This window comes from Etheostoma cragini, chromosome 8 (genome assembly GCF_013103735.1).
Source record: "Etheostoma cragini isolate CJK2018 chromosome 8, CSU_Ecrag_1.0, whole genome shotgun sequence".
Classification (NCBI taxonomy): domain Eukaryota; kingdom Metazoa; phylum Chordata; class Actinopteri; order Perciformes; family Percidae; genus Etheostoma; species Etheostoma cragini.
In genome coordinates, this window is record NC_048414.1 from 22,891,547 (window position 1) to 22,916,670 (window position 25,124).

The 25,124-nt window shown below is 40.4% G+C and overlaps 2 protein-coding genes across 4 annotated transcripts in view; both read right to left on the reverse strand.

The window, feature by feature from the left end:
• The window catches only part of ca5a (carbonic anhydrase Va), a 21,167-nt gene extending 13,270 nt beyond the window's left edge, over nucleotides 1–7,897 (reverse strand). For 2 of the 3 annotated variants that reach the window (XR_004657601.1, XM_034878942.1), the window contains exons 1-3: nucleotides 7,542–7,897; nucleotides 1,701–1,898; nucleotides 646–764 (exon numbers count right to left, since the gene is read on the reverse strand). Coding sequence is in view for 2 of the 3 variants with exons in the window: in XM_034878942.1 (XP_034734833.1) it covers nucleotides 646–764; nucleotides 1,701–1,898; nucleotides 7,542–7,683 (459 nt within the window). In the remaining variant the exon portion in view is untranslated. Of the gene's footprint in view, nucleotides 1–645; nucleotides 765–1,700; nucleotides 1,899–2,039; nucleotides 2,303–7,541 lie in introns of those variants that run through there. The other variant, XM_034878943.1, reaches the window with a different exon arrangement.
• Nucleotides 7,898–9,371: 1,474 nt separating this feature from the next.
• On the reverse strand, nucleotides 9,372–23,924 carry uba2 (ubiquitin-like modifier activating enzyme 2). Its single transcript, XM_034879581.1, has 17 exons — nucleotides 23,653–23,924; nucleotides 22,305–22,388; nucleotides 21,682–21,752; nucleotides 21,475–21,539; nucleotides 21,271–21,371; nucleotides 20,979–21,100; nucleotides 20,741–20,808; nucleotides 20,056–20,177; nucleotides 19,485–19,584; nucleotides 18,862–19,013; nucleotides 18,545–18,638; nucleotides 17,650–17,762; nucleotides 15,754–15,909; nucleotides 15,245–15,341; nucleotides 13,626–13,731; nucleotides 13,358–13,500; nucleotides 9,372–10,752 (listed from the first exon to the last, which is right to left on the reverse strand). The coding sequence occupies exons 1-17, from the start codon at nucleotides 23,791–23,793 to the stop codon at nucleotides 10,529–10,531; spliced, it is 1,959 nt and encodes a 652-aa protein (XP_034735472.1). The 5' UTR covers nucleotides 23,794–23,924; the 3' UTR covers nucleotides 9,372–10,528.
• Between the last annotated feature and the right edge of the window lie 1,200 nt (nucleotides 23,925–25,124).

The window sequence follows — 25,124 nt, forward strand, 5'->3', positions numbered from 1 at the left end:
ACAGTGGACAAATGTCAGAAGTGTGGAGCAGCCCCGCTGTGTGGCGGTGCTGCGCGGAGAGTAAGAGGAGAGAGAGTAGATGAGAGATCCAACACAGGCAGGGCTTTACAGAAGAAATGGGTCACGTAACGCAAAATTAAACCATACCGATATAAACTACATTGCAGCGACGCAAGGACATTAGCAGCACCGGTGCGTCCTAGAGAACAAATATTACTTGTGCCCTAGAGCTTGTGAGCTAACAGACGCTAACTAGCACCGACTAGCACTAGTCACTGCTGTTGTCTGAATAACACAGGCGGGACAAAATGTTGCGTTTTTTCCTCCCGTTACTCTGTCCTCTGTGACTGTCTACATGTAGAAACTAAGTTGCGCAATGCAGGGAACAACTCTGACTGGCACACAATCAGACAGTGGTTTCCGTGCGGTAGATTGGCTTTGCAAAAATCCCATATATGATAAATAATATTATAAAGAGAGAGATATCCAACTTCCTGTTTTTCAGCAAATTTTCTTTTCAACCTCATTTTATGTACTTGATAATACTACAGAAATGTGCAGCAGACCAATGTCCTTGCAGGGATAATTTAAGTTTCATGCTAACTACCTGCTGTGTGCTAGTGTATGCATGTCATAGCACAGTACCTCTGCAGGGAACAGCCTCCTGTCCACGGTGTGCTCTGACCCCCAGGCGTTGCTCTCACCCCAGTGGAAGTGGAACTGGCACAACCTGAATCTGTCCTGCAGGGGGCCGCCTTTCAGCGCTGACCACACAAGTAAAAGGACATATAGATCAGTGTACCATACTTTGACTTTACAGGTCTCCAATCCTTTTATCAGAATGAAATGCTCTTCCTCCAAAAAGAATCATATCATATCACTGTCAAGCATTCGTTTCCTCCACCAAAAACAGGAAGTTATCCCACACAAGCGCGTCAGTTGAAGACGGGTTGTTCAGGCATTAACACTGACCTAGAAACATCCAGGAAATATTGTACTGCATCTACTTGCATTTACCTTTCCAGCAATGAGTTTTTTTTATGCCTGTAAACGTGCTAAAGTCATAAACACCCATTTAAAGAATGAATCTGTAATTAAAGTACCTGCAGTCATGCCTATATCACTCCATTGTTCATTTTACAGGTGATCAAATAGGGGTCTCAACATTTCAACCTGTTTTTGTTCTCTCAGTACCAGACTAAGCTCACAATACAAAGACTGAGGGCATGTGACACCTATGAAGGGGTTTATTTTGTAGCTTTATAACATTTGTAATTACTTTTGATGGTTTGGACAGTTATATAGTGGATTTTGGTGTAGCCCAGTAATTATACCAAAATGACCAAAACTTTAAAGACAGACTATGTGAGTATGTAGTAGTTGTTGCGGTCTAGACAGACACGTGAGTCACATGATAGTCACCAGATCCACGTGACGTTTAAGCAGCTTTAAGTGTAGCATTGATTACAGGATTTTGCTACAGACAGGGGGCTCTTTAAGGGACGGATAAGGAAGGAGATAAACCTCTTGTGTATATCAAAATATTGCATTCCCCTGCCGTGATCTCCTTCAAGTCCATTCAGATTTAAAGGGAAAGTACTTGCTCTCAATGTAGTAGTTAATAAGGATTAACTTAAACAGAACAAACTGTTCTTTTTAAAAGAAATACAGATTTAGAAGACAGGAAAAAGAGGACTTACTGGACTTGTCTGTAGTGTCATCATACTCGACCAGGAAGGAGTAGCCATTGTTCCAGATCTGTTGGCAGGTGTGCGGGTCGTAATCTGTCACCAGAGGCTTCAGCTCCGAATCAAAGACACTCTTTCGCACAGCGATGTCGATCGGGGACTGACGCTCACCTCCTGGTACCGCGAGGGGTCCCTGCCACATGGGATGCACTGGAGGAGAGAAGGGAGAGAGAGAAGAAGTTCATGACAGAAAAAATTCACAGAAATTTGAAATGTACAACAGCCAGAACTTACAGTCTGCTGTTCATGAAGAAGTAAAGAGAAAGTAAAAATAAAAATGCTGATACCTACTTTTCATGTTGTGCTCGGCTGCTTTCTGCATTTTAAGACAATCCATTTTGAAGCACAAAAGATCTAAGTTGTCTCATTAAATAAATACAAAAACTACACCGTGTCAATGCTAGATAGGCACACACAGTCCTTCTTCCTTGAGCAGTTTGAAGGAACTAAATGAAAAAAGGATGAAGTGAGGAAATACTTCCTTTTAGTCCTCTTAGTTTTTTTTTACAAAATAAGAGAGAAGTGGGCTGGCTGTATCGAAAGCACAACGTGGAATGTCTTGGCACGCCCCCAGTTCTGCTTCACAGCAGGGGAATCAGAGCAGGACCTCTGGCCGGTCAGACCATCAGTTCGGGCCAAAGTCTGTCAACGGACCTGACTTCTAATTACCCGAAACTCTGCTCATTTTTTCTACCTCCCTTATTTTCCTTTACTCTTTAAAATCCATCCAAAAAACATTAACTCTACTTGTAAAATGTTCTACTTATAAATCAAAAAAAGCTCAGTTTAAAAAACAGTGTTTCCCTCCCTGATCAAGATCTACACAAAAAAATATTTCAAGCGTTGTTGTCAAAGGACACTAAGGTAGCAGAGTCCATTTTCCTCTCCTTTCATCCAGCTCCGGGCTTAAAGTTTCCACTGAGAGCCAAGCTGAACAGGTCTGGCTGGGAGATGACCTGCATCTACGCCAGATTTCAGTGGCTCCTCCTGGGGTAGTTGGCTGCCTGTCTCTGTTATTGCATGGACACACAAAAAGTGCTTTCAAAGCCATTCATGCTCACTCACTGGGTAATTGTCAACCGTGAAGATGTTGACGTAGCTGTGTTGAGCTAGTTAGTAAAGCAAAAGACAAGGCTTTGAATTGGGGTAATGAGGAGTAATTTACATTGCTTACTTGTTTTCCAAAGTCTTTAACGTGTTTTGATTTTTTAAATATGTTTTTCCTACATTCCAGCCAGGCAGCCACTGGTTTCCAATTATTTTTTCACAGCAGGTGAAAGTGTGGACCCATTTAAAAAGTCTGCACTACCATGTCAAAATAGTTTCATGTTTTTTTTTATTTTCATACACCAATTTCCTCCTATAGACCAAAGACAGGCAGGTTAGGTAACTGGTGTGGGAAACATATTAGATTAAATAATAAATGAGGCCTTTGATTATGTGTTTTAAGTTAAGTTTGCCTAAAGATCTGTCTAGTCTTTAAATAACTAGAAGGATTTCTCAGACACTGGCAACTTCAGGCTAAGAACATTGTTTCCCTCAGATTTAGATCCCATTTGCAGTACCTCTGATCATTTTTGCAATCTAAAGGATTTCTGAATGAGGGTTTTGAGGGGAGGGAATGACTGACATGTAATTTGGACTGTCAGCCCGGTGCTCCGAAGCCTGGCATCACCACACAGCTTCAATACTGTATTGTCTTCCATGAGTTCACCCGGAACTCCCAGACAGACGGTATTTCAAGTTCAATCTGTTTCTCTCTGCTTTTGTTTTTTCAAATAGGGCCAGACTAGTAAAGATAGTTAATGTCAGCTATTGTTGCTAATCTTAGGCTCTATGTAAAAACCAATGTGAGACAGAAACAGACTTATTTGCAATTTGGCAGTTCCAGGTGAACTTGGGAAAGCCATAGACGTACAGTAGATACACAGTAAAGCTTACTGCGTGGCAAGCAGTAGTGTGCAGGGAGAGGAGGCGGCAACGGGGCTACTAACAGACTGGTGTGAATTTAAATACACAGTGTGTTAACATGCATAGCAGTAACCAGGGTGTCTTAGGTTGAATCTCATTTCTCTCTCACCCCAACCTCTTACCCCTTCCCCTCGTTTTTGCGCATTCACGCGGGACCTAGTCGTGTCCCAATACCTATTATTACCGAGGGGTAGGGGATAAACCGAGGGCTGTATACCCCTAGGAACCGAGTGTGGACGCAACCTCACTTGTAAACACACAAGCACCAATGGCTGCCGCATCGACCAGAGAGACACTTAAACTTACACTTAAATGTAAGTACTTTTGGCTTAAATAATTGATTTAAAAGTTACTACAGTCTTGTTTTATTGTCTATGCAGTCCTGTGCATATATACTTGCAACCATGTTCTTAATTGAAACTTTTTTTTAAACGCTAGCTTGCTATGCTAATCGCTAACGTTGATTTGCACAACAGTCCCGCATTTCTCTGCCTTAAATGGACTGTACATACATACATACATACATACATTAACGGTCTATGATACATTGCTACATGATTTACATATACCTCCCTGTATCACACAGGAAGACACAGCAGCTCACAGCAGCTGATCCACTTTGGGGCTTGCATTGGTACTGTATTATTACAATCATTTGTAATTAATTAATTAATTAATTAATTATTGTTGGTTTTGATATGGGACACTGATGAAATGTGAGGGGGGGGGGTTACTGGCCAACAGGCTTCAGAATGGACTGGAAAATCAGAACAGCTGTTAATTTGTTTGTATGTGGTCTTGTGTGTTTTTTTTAGTTTTACACATAAGTGTCTTTTAATGTGTGACATGTTAGTTATGGTTCTAATAGTTGATAATGGTTCTGTAACATCATTTTATGTAATTTTGTTGCCTGTTATGTTTAATTTATTGGCAATAAAGACAGATTTTTGTTAACATAGTGATTTTCTTAACATCGATGACATTCAAAACGGTGATAACTAAAACATATATACAACACACCATGTAAACATGGTGTAAATGTATGCATACATGATACATGTGTATACACATATGTATTGCAAACACACCCAAGTACTACACAAATAACATCTGCCTCTGCACCACCAAAGTGAACATAAAATAACTATTAAATATGTAAATATGTAAATACATATGCCACTGTTGTCAAAACCCACACAACAGACAGAGACGGCATCTTGGAAGTTTGTGATCAATACTGTATGGTGATGTAACCAAGTGGTGTCCCATTTCATAGGGGTTTGTTTTTGCCCCTACCTCTTACCCCTTAGTTTCAAAAGGGCCATGAGGTAGGGGTAAGGGGCAAGGGGTAGGGGTAAGACAGAGAAATGGGATTCAGCCTTACCCCGGTATGCCAATTCTCCCCATTTAAATGAGTGGGAAAGAATGGGAAGAATTATAGGTGTAACTCTACCTATGGTACAGTAGGTGGCGTTCTTCCAACTGGTCAGATTAGGGCTTTTTTTCTTCTGTTGACCTATGTCTAACATTGTCAGTATATAGCTGAAAAAATAATATAATTTATATAATAATTTTATTTAATTTAATTATTTAATTAATTATTTATCTTAAATCTCAATGTCAAAATTATTTTGTGAATGCAATAGTTGTCAAGCCTAAAATATCGTCACAATTTCTATCCATTTGGTCAAGAATGTTGTGATATATGACTTTCTCTGTTGTATATCCCCCAACCCTATGACGGGGACAGGAACTATGCACTATAGCTTTAAATTTATAAGAAAAAAACTGCAATATTATTGAAGAAAATGATTTACAAAAAAAAACAGCTTTATTTGTCTTGTATTGGTAGTTTTTTGTTTAGCTGTTCCCTAAATGATTTCATCAAATTAGGAGTCCTTTGAAAGGTGATAAAGGATCATACTGGATTATTGCCCAGCTCTACTCCCCCATGAGGAATTCTAAGTAATGACAACAACAAACTTTCAGTGTATCCACATGACACAACCCTTATGTGATCATGCACCAATTGTGATATTTTGTGAGTAAATTCTAAATCTGCCACGTCTGTCTGGTAAATTTGGTAGTATAATGTTTTTCTTTGAAGTAGGAGTACACAGTTAGTCAGTAGTAGGCTACAGGACCTGCAGTGTGGCGCTTCGGGATCCGTCTGTAAGTAATTTTGGGGTACAATGGTTCTGGAAAAAGCTTCAAGCAGCAGTACCACAGGCCAAGCAATTGGCCATTTTTGAACGGGCACTGTTCTAGTTCTAGCATAAAAGAATGATAGCCGCTTGCCACGTTTGACATTTCGTCAGACCAAATTGTGAAATTTTGCTCATGTACGTACTCACGTATGATTATTATTGGAGTGCTATCAACGGTTGACTAACGTGGCCCCATGTTTAAATTACTGTCTCTAATGTTACAGCAACAAGGAGGTGGTTTTTATTTAATATTGAGACGATGTGGACCTTATTTGGTTATGTGGCTAGCTAATTAAGTTGATGATTTTTTTTTGAAGCTAGGCAATGCTACCTTGTTAGAATTAGCTTATTTTAATTTATAATGGGAAATTAATGTTCACATTAAACAAAAATTAACTGTATCTATCAAATTGAATCATATCACATCGAAACATGTCGATTTTAACATGGAATCAAACTGAATGGTTTCATTATAAAAAGTTTAGTTCCTGAACCATATCGTAGTCCGTGCATCTAGATACGCAGTGGATCGCCTTATAAAAAGGCAGAGATGCACACCCTTATTTATTATAGTGAGATTTTTGCGAAGATCTGGACCAAACAAAGATGTTTTCACATGTTTTATACACTTTTTGACCTTAACAAATATTGCAACATTTGACCGCATGTTGAAATGACAACATCATGCCTCTATACGTTAGGGATGCACAGACTGTATCAATTTCCTGGGAGTCAGATGTTTTTACCTGAAGAGTGGGGAAGGCAAAAAATGTTGTTTTTTTTTTTTTTTTTTAAATAGCTAGACAAGGCAAGGGCAATGGACAAAGGGAAGGCCAGTGGACCACTTCAAAGCCAGTGGCCAGTACAACAGGCTTGTTATAGTTAAATATGAACCTTGTTGAGATGGCATACAAGACTAGGTTGGGTGTCTCGAATGTTCAGTGGTACATCAAAGTTAAGGGAGATGACTAACACCAAAGGCCTAACATTTTTATCATTACTTAACCTCAATAAGAACAGTGGAGATGTGATGGCATAGAATAATAAGTGGGTGGTTTTATTTTCAGAAGGCACACTTTGGCTCTAACAACAGGCTCAAATGTTCTGTGTGCATTTGAAAACAGCCTCCCTTACACTTAACTAGTGACTTGACTTAAAGGCCCGTATGTAGGTAAAAGGGCTTCAAAAGGTTCGTAAGGATCTCAATACCCGTTTGGAAAACCCGGAGCCAGAGTCTGTCTCAAACACAGTAGAGTCAACAGAGTGTGTTTGATCCAAATCCAGTAGTAAGGAAAGTCCAGTCCGGTGCTTTACATTCACATGGATGACAACAAAAGTAACCATTAACTGATGCAGTGTGACTATAGACTGTATATTTCATATTAACCGTATGTGTGTGTGTTAGAGCCTTTTTAAATCTTCAAAGTAAACACTTAACCCCAGAAACTCTTGCCAACAGAGGCAGTGTGTGAGTATCAGCAAGGCAGTGGTTGGTTTAGGGTTTCATTGAGCTCAAGATGTTCCCTTTGAAGCTGAATGATAATGAACCGCCGTGTCGACACGCTGGAAAAACAATACACATTGTGTAACTTACATCTACAACGCAGGTACTTACTCTGCGACAGCACATATTTGCTTGAGCAGGCAATGAGGTTGCATCTCCTGACAGGCGTTATCCGTTGAGTCTTGGCATGTCTGACGAGCTGTCGGTTAAGCTTGGAAGCGAGTGGTCTTATTGCGGATGACAAAATCACCATATTTGTCAAGCTGACGTTATCAGGTTCACAAGAAGCGCTTAAATGGCTTTCGTCGCGCGGTTTTATTTGAAGCTAGTGGTTAGCTAAGTCTTTTTAGCTCCACGAAAGTTAGCTCTCACAACAATGCCTGTTCAAAACAAAACTATTCGCTCGGCTGGCTGTTTTCCTGTCTCTGCCCTCCTGTCGTTTGCCTGAGGCGGGGGAAGGGGCAGGCTTTCACAGAACGGGGGGGGGGGGGGGCACAGAGCTGACCAATCAGCGGCCTCCACTGAGGGGCGTTTGCAACGTTGATGATGATGATGATGATGGTGTGTGTGTGTGTGTATGTGTGCGCGCGTTCGTGCGCGTGTGTGTGTTTTAATACACATGAATTCATCGTTATACTTTTTTTTAGTTTTCTTGTAAATCATTTTATATATAGGCCTATAATCATATTAACTCTGCTTTTGTGGCGCAAATGTTGTAGTATTTCTGCTTTTACTTTAGTAAAGTATCTGTGAAATAGACCTTTAAGTATTATCAGCAATATTTAGTGATAAGTATCCAAAGTAGAAGTACTCAATATGCATAATGGTCCCTTTAAGCTGCTAAATTATAATGTTAGTTGTAATATAGTTATATAATACCGCTGCTTTTCACATGTAACCATCATTTAAGGGTTTTCCAGCACTTTGGAAAGGAGTGGTTATTTCGATTTATTACAGCCCACCATATATTATAGCCGATCATAGGATTTGTCTGAAAATTCTTAATCAGCCTTAATAATTTCAATTCAATTCAATTCAATTCAATTTTATTTATAGTATCAATTCATAACAAGCGTTATCTCAAGACACTTTACAGATAGAGTAGGTCTAGACCACACTCCAGAATAACTATAGCTATAGCTATTTTTAGCTGTCAGGTGGCCTATAGGGGGTTAAAAAGTGTAGCTTTCTTTTAAATTAAGTGGACTAAAAGTAGCTTGGAAGGGGAATTCTCATGTAGAGTAGCTACAAGTACCTCAAAATTGTACTTAAGTACAGTATTTTAGTAAATGCACTTAGTTACCTTCCACTTAATTAGAACAGAGCCAATCACTATTAGTAACACGGGTGCATTATCTTTACCTGTCCTGGATTTACATTTCTGCTCTTAACTTAATTTCCTCAAAAAAAATCATTTTTTTACCCCATTGTAATGTTTTGTTTTAGCTGTTTTCCCTTTTTAATGTATGTTGATCACCTTTCTGCTACAGTATGACAAGTGAAAAATGTATTGCCTGTGAGTGTGAACACGTTCTGCTTGCTCTATAGAACTGTTCCTGCAGATGCAACTTCCAGTGTCTTTGTTTCTTTATATTTAGTTTAGTTTCCACTGTCCATCTTTATCCTGTAAACCAACTCCTCATCCCAAGGGAAACCCTGGGAAGGGAAAGTTTTAGCTAATCAAACATTTTGACATCAAGCTTGTTTATTGTAAAGTGCTGTGTGTATGTGCGTTCGTGTGGAGGGTTCTAGTGTTGCATCATGGTTTCTCTTAAGAATGTCACACTTTGTACAGAGTTGACCACATGACTGTTGAACTTTAATCCAGAACAACTGACATATTCAGAACACCAAAACAAGCTAACAGACATGCAATTCTGTTTGATTTTAGTGTTTAGAATATTTTCTATCAACATGAAAGACTAAACAAATCACAAAGCATCTGCATTTGTTGAGTTTATTGTCTTCACCAAATTGGTCCAAAGGGCTCTCATAACTGTTCAACATTGGATCACAAGGACATCTGAAATAATGGACACTGAGACAAGAGTCAGACTGGAGGAGATAGCAGGAGGTCAACTGTTACACTTTGTGCAAGACATTGTTATTTCAGTGCAGGACTCCACTGCTATAATCTGCAGTATGAAAAGGAATGACTGGTTCTGATCAAAACTTCTACATCTCTGGTTCTAACTTCTGTTTTACCTTGAATGTTTTACGCTCCAAGAGAACCAAGTCATACTAAGAAGAAGCAACATGTGACATGTTAACATTATACTACTAGCCTGAATCTAAGCCACTTGTGCTCAGCCAGAGCCTTTAGGATACAGTGCAGTTATTGCAGTTTCACAGGGGGGCATAAATAGCACGGCTGTGCTGCTCAATGGCTGTTTCAAAGTCTTTTTTTTTTTTTTTATTCGGTAATGAATGCCTCATTTTGGCAGTGTTATGGAGGGCATGGGCACAAATTTGCAGCCAAAAAATGTTAGTTCTAGAAAAGAGGTAGCAAACTAACGCCCCAATGGCACAATGTGGCCAAACTCTCCATCAGCGCTTCTGTGCTTTACCAACCCGATCACAGACCTCAACAACACCTACCAACAGACTCACTGGTAAGAGTCCAACAGGCTGCAGACTTCTGGGTCTGTCAGTTACCGTCCCTTCACAATGACTGAGATTAATATTACAAGAAAATGTTTTGGTTTTTAAATCTTTTGTAATTGACAAAGCACAAAAACACCCTGACTTGTATAGCATGAGAAATACAGTACATTTATGTATATTTAAAAAGGCATTTGTTTTGTTGTTTTTTTACCATCAAGAGAAGCATTTTATAAGTAATAACTGAATAACAAAAGAAGTTATGTCTTTTTCAAAACGTTTCAAAACGTAGAATCTATTTACAGCATCATGTGAGAGCAGAGGGAGTATGAAAGCACAAACAGGGGGAGGGGGGGAGGAAGTGACGAAAGACGAACAAGGGCAGTCAAAATGTTCTTCATAAAAGAGGTGTTTTATTCAAACCTACGGTCAGTTTTGAGTCTAAATGAGAAGCGTTCAAAGAGTTCTCGGTCCTTCAGGAGACCAGGAAGGAGGTGTTAGTCCAGAGCAACGATGTCATCATCCTCATCATTGTTGGTGGGGGCGGCTGCTTCACTTGAGTGGACCGTCCGTGGGCGCTTGGTGGAGGTCTCGCCAGTTTCTGCGTCTGAGTGCTTCCTCTTGGTGCCGCTGGTCGCTGCTGCTGCTGCTGCAGAGCTAGACGACCCCCCTTCTTCCTCGTCAGAGTCAACGATCATGACGTCGTCATCTTGTGCCGGAGCTGAAAAGGGAGAGGACAACAGCGGACGTGGATGAAAAAGAAGCAGATACAAATTTGGTTCCACAAAAGACAGTGAAAACTATATGCTAAAAGGTCGGTTTAGAGCAGAGACATGTTTCCCACAGCCTGGTCAAGGCTTTTAAGCGGCCTGTGTGAAAGTTATGAAGATGGAACAGGGGGAACAGAGTTGGTACCTCTCTCAAACCACTGACCAGGGTTAGACCTGGGTTGTCTGATCAGGGTTCAACCCTCCGTTTGGAAATTCAAACCAAGCCAGTCTACATGGGTATATCCCTGGTCATGACAATTCAAAGATCAACTGGGTCACAACCTAGGAGCAATGCATTACAATTACCTTAGGTGCTATAAATGGGTATACAGTGAACAGCTAACTTGTCACATACTCCAGACCACAAGGCAAACATTAATCAGATCATTTCTTTTACAGACTGATTTCTCTTCCTCTGCATATTTATTGGAACAACTGGACAAGGAGGTTCCTTTATCAATTTTTGACTATTTTAAGATAAGGGGAGAACATTTTATTTTATTTAAAGTAAAGTTGGGATTTGCTCTTGGATTCGCAAGTCATTAATGTAAAGAAAAAAAAAAAAAAAAAGGAGAGACTACCCAGCAGCCGCACTGAAATGCAGTCTCCAGACAAATGTTGGCAGTGTTCGAGAGAATTAAACTTTTCATATGTTTACATTGTAACGTGGGTTTTTACAGGCAGTTTTGCCTGTTAAACTCTACTACCACTCTTGAAAAGTTGCCTTGCAGACTTTTTTGCCTTTGAAAATCCTAGTTGTATACAGCTGATGGTGAAAACCCAGCGTAAAGCAGCCACCTTGAAATCGATGAAAGTCCTAGCCTGATCCCACCCACCTCATGATCTGGGTTGCAAAGCTGAGTCAATTGAGGACGGTTAACCCCAAACACGATCGACATGGGTATGACCCAGGTTGAGACTTTGTTGTGAAAAGGGTATAAGCTGATAGCAGACGTTGTCACAGAGCCATAACAGCAACAAACAGACGCCTGTATGTCAGGGACAGCCAGTCAGCCCACAGGCAGGTAAAAAGTGACACAGCAGCGTTACGACTACAAGTAGCCAAAGTTATCAATAACTTACATAAACATAGCGTGCATAGTCCACCTTCTACGTCACTTGCTCTCTTCCTCTCTCAGACACTAACACATACACTTGAACGCTGCATCCGTCTCTGTAAATCGCGTTTTGGACAATTGTGCTAATATGATGCATAAAGTTGGTGGTTAGTAAATCAGGTTGGGTAAGGGTGGTTTATTAACGCTGCGGATCGGCTCACACACGCACTAGACGCCTTTTGCCTCTTTTGCACCCTGAATGCCATGTGAAATCACGCACTGGGGCGGCATCATGTTGCCTTTGCTTTCTTCTGAGTGAATAATGATGATGATGGGAGACATCGACTGTGGCGCTATTGTGCAATCTGTGTGAAGGGGCTGAAGATTCTTTTCTAGGTGAGCTGACGAAGGTAAAAACCCTAAAGAGGGGTGGGGGGGTGTGTTCTGTGAAAAACTGATTGAGGCCACGTTCTGCAAGGTAAATTTACTGTTTTTGTCAAAGGAGTGCCTTTGAAAAGCAAATATATATATATATATATATATATATATATATATATATATAGTCACAGACAACACTGTCTCTAACCTGCACCTCTTTACTGATTCCACTTATTATATATTCATCATTCTCATAGTCTATTTCAGAGCTGTTCATACTGTAATACTATTTATTCCATCATTCTTTGCACTATGCTCCACAGTCAAAATATTATAATTTACTCCTGCATACTTTGCACTCTTCACTGCACTATTGCCTGAACCTGTCTATATTGTCTACATCTGTTCAGAGTGTGTATATATTAATGTGCATATATTGTTTGTTTTGTATGTGTAAGGGCATCGTGAGCAATGATGATCCAAAGAAAAACTCCTTGTATGTGTCCTCATACCTGGCAAATAAAGCTTATGCTGATATTACAGCGTAGTTTGTTGCCCCCATGAGGAATGCTAAGTAATGACAACAACACTGTCGTGTCCACATGATACAACGTTGCGAACAGAGTTGCAGTAACAGCACTTTCAAACCAGCAGCTCTACACCTGCACCACTTACTAGCAACCAAGGCTACAGCCGGAGCATTTAAAACTGCACCAACTACAGGCAACACTTTTAGACACTTGAGTTTCTAAGTTTGTGACTCAAACACACATTAGCATTGCATAGAAAAAAAAAAAAGACATTGGCCGATCACATCACATCACAGCTGCAAGAGCACATTCCCGGTGGATTATTGTGTAACGTATATTTCTACTGCTTACCTCATGACTATCACAATGAAAGATAAAATATCGCCATAGTAACTTTCCAGAGTTGCAAATCCTATCTTGGAGTATTACAAACCACTGTGCAGTGTCTTGGTGTCTGAAAAGCCTTCAGACTCACAGATCTTACTCTGAAATCACTCCATAAAAGTGGAGCAATGATACAATATAGCACACCCATGCCTGCTCAGTGAATATTACAAAGAGACAAGACCACACATGTCTCTCCTACTGACCTTTAGAAGAGGTGGATGGCTGCGCGGAGTCCTTGTTGCCATTGGTGATGCTGTTAACATCTTCCTGGTTAGTCTGAGGGGGCGGAGCTTTGTCTGGGGCTTCACCTACTACCTCAAACTCCACATCCCGCTCTAGTTCCTCACTGTCCACACACCCACACAGACACAAAATAAAACAAAACATGATGAATAAACAAAATTGGCACATGCAACTGTGCATAATGTACAGGTATTTCATTGATACATTCATATGCACAGAGGCACTTACGTATGCAGGACATTGACAAGGAGTGTGTAATCCTGGAGGAAGTCATCAACTTGGAGACGGCTGCCGTTGCGGATCCCAAAATCAGCAAGGAATTTGCTGTTGTTAGCTGTACAGGACCAAATACATTAATACTCAGCGAAGGCCAAATGTTTTACACTGTAAACCACAATACATTTCATTTTTATATGCATTTGCATAACTTTTTTTTAATGATTTGAACAAGCCCTAAATATATTACTGTATACAGAATTTGCTCATTATTTCGTCACTCTGAATACCCTCTGCATATTATTCTCTCTGCTAATTTTCTCATCCATTCTGCAAGTGCTATGAAAAATTGTTCCAATCTATATCCTTTTTAATTACAACCCTGTGCAACAGATATGCTATTCCTAAATGCTTTTTTATATCTCCTGTCTGGATATAAAGTTAGCTGAAGACAAATTGACAAATGTTGCCACAGCGCTAGGGGTGGGAATCACCAGAGGCACCACGATACGATATTAGCACGATACGATATTATTGCAATATTCTGCGATATATTGCAATTTATTAGATTTTTTAAGACTTTATTATTTTGTCCCCGAAGGAAAACGTTGTCAACATCTGTTTGTCCATCTCACATGAATTTTGTTGCTGTAAAATGTGACTGTTAGGCTGACTAACAAACCAACACTTTCATGAATATGTTATAAATGCTGTATACACCTGGCAAACTGAACTGTTTGCATTTAATTAAGGTGGACTAGACTGATATACCAACAGGTATGCACTGCTGTGCTACTACAGGTAGATTTTTACAATAATAAACAATTATTAAATAAACATGTAGCCTTACATTAAAATAAAATGTTAAAATTAAACAAAATGCAACATGTACTCTTTAAGTAAACATAATTTGCTACTGTTTGCTGACAAACTCGGTACTAACAAAAGTTCAAAAACATTTTGTGTTTGCAAAACACTTGACGTGGAGGTGTCCCGCTAACTGAACGGCAACGGCCATTTTAGAAGCGTTGTCGGTGACAACCACCACGTTTTTGTTTCCAATCCCCCGTTCTCGTGCAGCATTTCGCGGAAGGTGAGTAATGTTCGCCCCGGGGTGACTCTCGTGTACTGCTCTAGTTTGGAGACCGTGAGACAGCATGTAAATGTAAATGTGCTGTATTTATATAGCACTTTTCTAGTCTTAACGACTACTCAAAGCGCTTTTACATCATACAGGATACATTCACCATTCACACACATTCATACACTGTGGCCGAGGCTGCCGTACAAGGTGCCAACTGCTCATCAGATAAACATTCACACACATTCACACTCCGATGCGCGGCACCGGGGGCAACTCGGGGTTCAGTGTCTTGCCCAAGGACTCTTAGACATGGGACTGCAGGCAACCGCTCTACCACTGAGCCACAGCCGCCCCTAGCTGCAATTTAAATAATATAAAAAAATCGATACTTGATACTTGTCTGTGTATCGATACAGTATTGCCACGGGAAATATCGCGACACTATGTAGTATCGATTTTTCCCCCACCCCTACACAGCGCCCTCTTCTGTTTGAATGAAGAATCACCGTGTATGATGCATTGTTTCTGTTTTCCCCTTCCTCCTTACTTTCTGTCTCTCCTTCCTCTGAGGAGATGAGGATGGTCCCTTTTCCATCCTCTATCTGAACATCTGGAGCCACCATGCCAAACCTCTCCTTCAGGATCTGATCAAAGCATACAAAAACAACAAGTCACCAAGTAAGTAAGGCAAGAGTAATCATTTAACCCCCACATGACATTGGAGTCCAGTTTACAACTCAAGAGAAATAAACAAGCTTATCTCAGGTTGCTCCAGCTATGCATCATATTTGATGTTGCCAGTTGATAAAGACATACATGAAATTAAATATCATCCAAGATATACAGTAAGAATGTTTGGGTGCCAACCATGTTTTGTGATTGAACAAAAGTGCAGCATGGGAGCTATGATCTGGAACAATATTTTGATACAAGTAAATTGGCGCTGTCCAATCAGGACAGTTTCAATCAGATCACTGGTGTTCAAGATTTATATGAATGACATCACTTTCATTGAGACAGGTAGGTGGATGTGCAAAAACAAGCTTATCATATTACCCGGTCCTGTAGCGAGAGAACCATGGTTTTGTGGACGTTGAGTTTAACGGTGACTTCGGGTTTGCTGGCGCAGACGTAGCAGTTGACGCTGGGCGGATCCAGGACACATGGGACCAGCAGCTTCTTCCTAAGGTTCGGACACTTGTTCAGGAAGATCTGGAGAAGAGGCAAAAAAATACCCAGATGAAGTGTGGCGAAACAACAGAGATGACAGAAACTCTAAACAGTTTCGCAAGTGGTGAGGTTTTGGGTAAGGGGTGCTCAATACTAAATTGATCGAAATGCAATTTCAATGATCGAAATCAAAAGCAGGGTCGGCGATTCCCACAGACAAACAGAACTAGAAAATCCCCCTGCTTTCTCAAATTCACTGGTGTGTAGGGCTGTAATCTCCCAGTCGACTAGTCGATTTATTGATCGATACGTTTTGGCTCGACCAAAATTCAGATTGGTTGATTTTTTTGGCCGTGTTATTTCATCAGGTGGAAGCATAGACCGTTACGGTGAAAAACACTTACTGCTAATGGGGATGTTTTCAGAGCACCCCTGTTTCACAGGGAACAGTCTGTCTTTAGAAAACCCCCCTTGTTTTCTCTTTTGTTGGATTAGCCCAACCCACTGGGGACAGATTGAAGATAGAACTAGAAAGCCTTGTTTTAGGGGTTTGCTGAATATTTATTTAATTGTGAGTGTTTAATTTACAGTCAGTCCTCCTCTACCATGTCGAAGACATCGGCAGTGTGGCAGCATTTTACAAAAACAGATAACGGAAAAAAGTCGAATGCAAAGTTTGCAAGTAACAGATTGCATATCGCAGCTCGACTACAAACTTATCACCTAAAAACGGCAAGCTAACTTTTCTGCGTTAGGTTTCCCTGTCTGTTTTGAGCAGGCTATATGAACATCAGAATTGGCATATTTCTTAGTCTAATAATCGTTTTATAACTACCGGCGCACCCTCCCGCAACGACGGTAGCGTTCCCCAGACACAACCCGACCCCCCCCAGTCCCCGCTGGATGTTGAGCCTCTACCATCCAAACGCAAAAATAATATCACGGAAGGAATTGTTGACTTTATTGCTCAGGATATAAGGCCCATTGCTGTTGTGGAGGGCTGAGGTTTTAAGAACTTGTTAATATACAGCGCCAGCACGCCACGCCACACCACATCTCCTCCGTGCGAGGACATGCACAGCGCGCTGATGCAGCGCTGTCAGAGCCGACAGACGAGTGGCATTTCAGTGCAAAATAATTAGGTCAAAACCGATTTAATATACTGCAAATAGCCTACAAGGACAAGTACTGCGGGACAGTACAGTTACTTAATCTAACAGTTTTTTTTCCGCCCCTCCGCCGTTGTTAAGTACCCGACTACCATGTATTGGCTGTTTTTGTGGCATAGCCGTCAGTGCTAAAAAAAGAAAAAGTAATGTTTAAATCAAAAATGTATTTAAAAATCGTGATTTTGAAATTGACTCTTGGATTTGGAAATTACTGACACCTAAATTTGGGTTAAAGCATGTAGGCAAAAATATTAACAAGCCCCATTTAGAGGTTTAATTTATTCCAAATTGAATAGCAAAATCTCAAAAGAAACACGTGGGCCATACTTTGTCAACAAACAACACAACAGTTACCAGTCCTTAATATTGGCCGTCTTTACCCTGTATTAAATAATTCATAATGTTTATTACTACTTCTCACTCAAACAACAGGTTAACTGGTGGCTGCACTCTTTACAGTTTTTGTTAATGTACCTTCACATTCAAGGAACAGTTACCACGGTTGCACAGAAACATTACACAGTGTTAAACATTGAAAGTAAAAATGATTTCAGCGTGGGCAAATATCCAGGTCCTGGATAAATGTAACCAGTCATGGAAACTTTGTGCTAACCGTGCGACAGGATTCCAGTTCCCCGGACAGGATCTTCAACCCCTCCAGAACAATGAGTCCAGCAATGACAGCGTTGGTTGTAGCAATAGCTGGAATGATGTTACCCGCCATGGCTGCAAAAAACAAATCAACAAACAGTCCAATTGAAAACTCTTAGTTAGGGACATTCATCTGAATGTGCACTATTACTGTATAATGGAATTAAGATATCCATAACTAATTTACATCATGTAAATGTGCTGTATTTATATAGCGCTTTTCCAGTCTTAACAACCGCTCAAAGCGCTTTTACATCTACAGGAAACATTCACCATTCATATACATTCATACACTGTGGCCAGGGCTGCCACCTGCTCATCAGATAAACATTCACACACATTCAAACTCCGATGCGCAGCATCAGGGGCAACTCGGGGTTCAGTGTCTTGCCCAAGGACACTTCGACAATGACTGCAGGGGTGGGGATTGAACCACCAACCTTCCGATTGGCAGGCAACCGCTCTACCACTGAGCCACAGTCGCCCTATCATGTATATTGTGTCCAATTAAAAACAACATTGTGTAACTTCTTTTACCTTAAAATAACAGCTTCGAAATCCTTTGATGCTACTCTGACTTGTAATGAAACGGTCATTCCCAATGCGTACCCCGAACGCCTGTCCTTGTAACTTTTGTGAGCAGGTACAAACTCCCAGGAGAAGTGCAAACCCCTAAGTGACTACCACTAAATTTGTGTATAAGTCAATTATACTCTAAAATTTTAGGGATGCCAACTTGCAAAAATTATAAATGTTACGCAATTTTGCTTTAGAGGAACAGCACACAGCAAATTCTACATGATATTGTTTCCAGTGAAACCGATTCACTGTTGAGAGACGTGAGACAGCCAACTTACACTTTACATCAAAGCGACTCTTCATGTTCATGCTAAAGATGTGCATACGTAGGTTGGCTGCTGCAGTAACAAAGTCCATGGCTGGAGGGTCATCCTGGGAACAAGAGACAGCAGTGAAGGCACTAAACTCACACAAGCCATTTAAACCATAATGCATGCGTCGATGTACTCTAGCAAGAAACCCAAAATGGTTAAAAAAAACTAATTTAAACATGTACGCATATCTCAGTGTTCTCTAGAAGAGCTGTTCATCTTTCTGAGATTTTACAGAAGGTGTGCAGACATTCCCTCTAGGACTTTGTGCTAGTGTTTTTTACCTTGTCCCACACCAGCTCAGCTCCTTCTCCCTTCTCCTGCAGCTGTGAGCGGAGAGTCTCCACGCTATGCTTGAACAGCTGGCAGAGAGCCCAAACTCCCAGAACCTTCTGGTCCTTCAAGCCTGAACCCACAGACTCCTCCTGCGGATATGCTGGAAGACACAAACAAGTGTGGATGAACATTAAGACAAACACCTAAGATAGCCTATAGACAGGCATACAGGGACTATGCCTACAAACACTCAATAATATGACAGGGGTTACAATAGTAGGGGAGGTAGTCACGGCAAGCCATGCCGTGAGTGACCACGGGCAGTACAGTCGTGCAACAGCTTTTAATGTTAAGCAGCAACAGTTTGTATCAGCAGTAGCTTAACACAGCTCCAACACGACTGAATGCAATCAGTAAAATTAGGCTGATATCTGAGAGTACACAGGAGTGAGACTAAACTCCAAACCACTTTTTCAGCATGCAGTGAACTGCAGATACCACCTGAAAACAATTTCTCTAAAACCTGCTCTTTGTCATATGAAGCTTTTTCTCAACAAACAAGTAACAAGCACCCAAACTACATTTAACCAAAAGCTAAAGTTGTCCCCAACATAAATTTACTTAGACATACCACTGTTCTCTAGCTGCTGCCAGTCCAGAGGTAAAGGAGCTTTCCTCTTCTTCCACAACTTGTCCATGGTCAGCAGGTACATGATGTCATCTTTGAAAAGCTGGGGAGAATAGCCAATCAGAACCAAGCTTGTTTCTGGATGTCTTTAAGTGATAATAAACTAGTATTCATATTCAACTATACTACAAGTTTTGTCTCCTGCAAGACACCAATTAAACAAATAGTAAAAGTGCAAAATTCTAATGGAAACTTTACAAGAAAATTAATACAGAGCTAAATACAAGACTTTTTTTTCTGTTTTGAGTTAATATATTTTTAAATCATTACAATATTCACCTAGAGCTGTGCCATATATAGAAAAGAAAATATGACAATTCTTTTACCAAATACATTGATGTTGATAATACCTCTGTATATATATATATATATATTTTTTTTGGTTCGATTACGTTTTGGGAAATTTCAGCCATCATTTTTGACAGGACAGCTGAAGATATGAAAGGGGGCATGACATGCAGCAAAGGGCCGCAGGTCAGAGCCAAACCATTGTCCAAGTTTGTCTGACTGGTACCTTGTTGAAGAGTTTGACAGGGTCATATCCCGTGGAGCGAGCCCATTCCTTGGTGGAGACTCGCTTGATGTCCCCATCCTTTTCTGAGGCTGTGGCGCGAGCTGCCGTGTCTTCTGGATTCCCTGTTTACAGAACACACATGGACATTTTACAACTGCTGCCCCAAACTGCTAGAGCAAATATACGATAGAAATAGTACTCATTAGGGTGTGATGAGACACTCGACTCACGATACGAAACTGGGTTCACAAGAACAAGACTAACACTATTTAAAAAGGGAACTTAACTGCTGAAATATCACTGGAAAAAGAGTCTTTTATTCAATCAAGTCACAACATGAAAAATTAGCACAGGAAAAAATGTTTTGCCACAAACTCAAATGACTTTTCTCCTGTATAACTGACCTCGTAAGACCAAATAACTGCAGCGCCCCTCTCTCCTCAGAGCTGAGCCTCGCTCTCTGTGAAACATGCAGAGAGAGCTTTGAGGTACCAAAATTTGGCACAGATTGATTTAATGTGAATTGTTCCTTGTTAGTACTGACATAGTTTTGCACTTGTGTGCTTATATCGCAAGACAACTTTTAACCTTGAAGAGAAATGTTATTTTTTCGTGAGACGAGATCTCATCACACCTCTATAACTCAGATATTGTGAAACAATTGCAATGCCACGTTCTCACTCACATGAAGCCTCTGGGTCCGCTGTGTCAGGTGACACCTCTTGATCTGCATCCTCTTCTCCAAATAGCTGGCTATAGTAGCAATAGACAAACAATGCAAGATGACCAATAGGACAGAGTTCTGTTCTCTTTTGTTCAGTGCCACATAGGTCCAGTCTTGTGAAGGTTTATTGTGCAGTGTGCCTGTATTTGAATTGTCGTCAACTTTAATGATTCTCGTACTTAGTTATGATGAGCCTTACTTGAAGAGATACTTGGCCCAGACAATGCAGTGAATGGGCTCAGATGGTGTGTTTCTGATAGTACATCCTGGGAAGGTCTTCTGGGTGGGCTTAGGTTGGCATTCATAGCACTCTGTCATCCCCTGTGGACAAGGCAATAAGGAGATGTAGGGGAAAAAAGAAGGAAAGAAGGGCGACAGAGACACAGTGAAAGATGGTATAGCCCATGCCCATCAACATTTTACTCGATAGGAGATCTATGCAATGGATGTTGTGATGAATAAACACCAACATACTGATGTGCATGTTCTACCTTCTTGATGACTGTGACTTGTCCCAGGTATCCAGCAGTCCCACTCTCTATCAAAGGGATGTCTGCTGCCAAGCACATCCTGTTCACATGGTTACGGGCCGCTACGGAGAGACAGAAAGTGTTTTATTCTCCTCATCATTTTAATGTGTTGGCAGTTAGGAGTAACACAAAGTGTCTGAGAGTAGCAAGGTCACGTGAGAATACCTCTGTTGTCCAGAGCATTCATCACTAGCATGAAGTTTCTGAAGAACTCCACGTTGTAGTCAGGGCTGTTGGGAGGTGACATGAGTTCCACAACAAAAAAAGGACAACCCATCAACCATTCACAATAATATAGCAGCAAAAAAATGACTAATCTACTGACAAAGTCTGCAACACATTAATTTAATGAAACGGACTGACTGAACTCACTTCATGATGCTGTCATGGTAGGCAGTGATGTTTGCAGTGGGACAAAACTGCAAGGCGCTCTCCTTGGCCACCTGCAAAACAACAGGAACGAAGCAGACTGAACCAGAATATGTACAACAGCACACACTGAAAACCATTTACTCTACGGTGTGGTGTAATAGAAACGGGGCTGCACAATCTTTTTTATCGTTAGCCCAATATCAACTGCAGCATTAACCATATCACGAGAGGCTGTGACATATCGCACAAGACGCTCAGAGATTTTGTGTTTGTTGAAAGAAAATATCAATAGGAATCACACTTTAAGACATAACTGTCACTTTATTTTGTAATGCCCTTTCTATTCAATTCAATTTTGAATGTTTTTAATAAAAGAATGTTGGAAATGATTTCCTTTCATTTGTTTTAAATTCAATAGGCCATTTGTTGTATTTGAGCAGAATTTGGAAAGTGAGTAATAGCGTTATAGCAATATTCAACGTTTTCGCACATATTCCTCATATTGTGCAGCCCTAAACAAAAAGCATGTATATTGCAGGGTGTTCAGCATAACACATTACTAGCTCAAACAAGATTAACAACACTACAGCAAAAAAAAGCCTGATCCCCTGATATTTACATACCTGTGCTTTAGACTTGCCAACATGCTTCTTCTGAAAAAGGAACTGGCGGTTCAGGTTGCTGACATCAATTGTGTCCAAGTCAATCTGTCGAAATCAATAGGCTTCTAATGACAGTCATTTTGACATGTAATGGGACATGACAGCAGCTTATAACAATCAACTTGTTGGACAAGCACCGCGAGAGCTTTTAACAAAGCAATTTGTTTATATTAAAATTTTGATAAAAATATCTGCCTGTACACATGACAAAAATTAACAAATCCACTATATAATAAAATTATTCTCAATATCTTAAAAAAAAATATACTAATGGGATCTCTGCAAATGTTTCTGTGTTAATTTGCTACCCTTTACTGTGAAGACACCATTGAATTATATATTCATCTTAAAGTTTAAGAGGGTTCATTTTAAAAGTCTGTCTCATTGCTTTTGTTACGAATAAGAACTGTAAAAACAACAGAGTCCATAGATCAAGATGTAAAACCTGGATTCAACCAGTCAACAGTAACGTCACTGACAAGGTAATAGGAATAATCATCTTGTGATTTTCATTTATAGACCTCTACTGTTTACTGTAGGCCTACTGCTTCCAGACTTCCTCAGAGCTTTTCTTTCATTTGACTACAGTACAAAATCAAATAAATACTTTACCTTAGACATTACATATGTAGGCTAATTGATGTGCTAATTTTGGCAAAGCTAGTCAGGTAGGTAACATACAAAGCATACTTTAAAAAGAGTTGCTTACAAACTCCCCTCCAGCATAGTATTTTCATTTCATTTGACCCTGAGTGTTGGTTGCCTGGCTTTATGCGTTTTTCTAGAAACACCAAGTTATGCTGGTTTTCATTTGTTTGTTAAATAATGTGTCTTGTTCTCAGCTTTCTGTTAAAATGACACAAAATGCAATTAACAGACACAAATTTCAAAAATTTGCAGCACAACATAACCTGACATACCAAACAATCGGGGTGTTCAAGTGTCTGGTATTTAGCCACTAACCAGCCTGCCGTATAACGTTAGCTGGCCATAACATTTCAAAGAAGTTGTCAGGCTAACTTGACATTAGCAGTGTTAATGGCGCCAACTGCTACAGCTACAACTGCTATGGCAGTGTTCTTATTTGTACAACTCCATGGCCGTGCCCGTCCACTTGAATATGCACTCGGGGGTGGAGGGGATAGCAAGAAACCACCAGGAACACTCGTATGTTCTACATATTTATATATGATACGAGCTAGCCGGAGACCGCATACCTGCAGGCGCAGTCTGTGCAGCACAAAGACTTAGCATGATAGCAAGCAAGCTAACAGACGCACACAAACAAACATAGCTATGTATGACGGACCACTTCGATGTTCTTGAACCCGGTGAGGACGAGGTTCTTCAGCAGCTCGCAGCCGATCCCCCCCGCTCCTACCACCAGCACCTTGCATGTGGAAAGGGAGTCAGCCAGTTCTTTTCGGAGGGAACCCACCAGTTGGACCATGTTGATCGGCTAGAGACAGAAACAGAGCATGCAGCACCGAGAGGCTAGCGGCTAGCTTCTTCATCTACAGAACAATTAAGGTCTCGCCTACTTCCGGGTTAATCAACTTCTTCTGCGCAATTCTTATGCGCTTGTTTGTCATATTGGCGTCGTTAGCGCCCTCTTCTGGAATGTTATCAACTCAACGTTGATGTGCGTTCGTTGTCTATGGTTTGAACAGGTTTTATTACAGGAACCCATAATCAGCATAACTTAGAGTTAAAGTTAGACTGGAATGAAATGTACGTAAACGTAATTAATTCACTTGAGAAAAAAGCATAGGCCTAATTGCTTTAAATAATAAGCTATAATTTCAGAAATTCTTAAATAAGTGTCATGAAAAAAACCGATCCGCTTTTGTTAATTACTGAGATCATTTTTATCAGAAATTCTGAATAACTAAATAAAAACAAATCTGCTAAATTAACGAGATACCAAAGATAGATAGATAGATAGATAGATAGATAGATAGATAGATAGATAGATAGATAGATAGATAGATAGATAGATAGATAGATAGATTCTCCTGAGAGGGGACGTTGGAGGCAAAAAAGCACCAAACACCAAGATAGACATTTTTGAGTAAATCCCCTTCTGTCACTTTTTCAGGGTGAACAGAAAACTTGCTTGGAATTAACTTGTATAAAGAATAATAATAATAATAATTTCAAACCTTATAATAATAATTAATATTATTATAAGGTTTGAAATTGGGACAGCGCATCTAAGCGCTCTCACGTTTTGCACCATATTTACTTCATATCAGGGCCACGTGGGGGCTCAGGGTGGGGAGGGGTGTGTCTGCGTGGGCTGTAGGCTATTCCGAGAGTGCTTCGGTTTCCTCCGACACGCCACATCAACTGTGAAAGTTTAAATGAAATAAAGTTCAAACAAAATCAATTTCCTGCATCTGTAAAACGTCACGTATGATTTTATTGATGGAAATGAAATGAATAGAAACCAGCGTGGCAGAACGGTTAGAGCGGCTGCTATGTTCAGGTGTGCCATGGTAACAAATGCTTTAGTATAAGGTAGTCTATGTCGTTGACGTTGCACTGAGAGTGCTCCGATGCTGCAGGAAATTCTGCCGATCCATGAATTTCCGTTTCCTTCTGCTTTCGTTGTGTTGGAATGGAAATCTTTGCTAATTTCTAAGGACTGGTTACCTGGTCCTCAGAAATCTGCAGGGTAAATCCAGACAGCTGCTAGAGTATATGTCACATCGGGGTTATACGACACACGCACACTCACACGCAAACACACACACACACACACACACACACACACACACA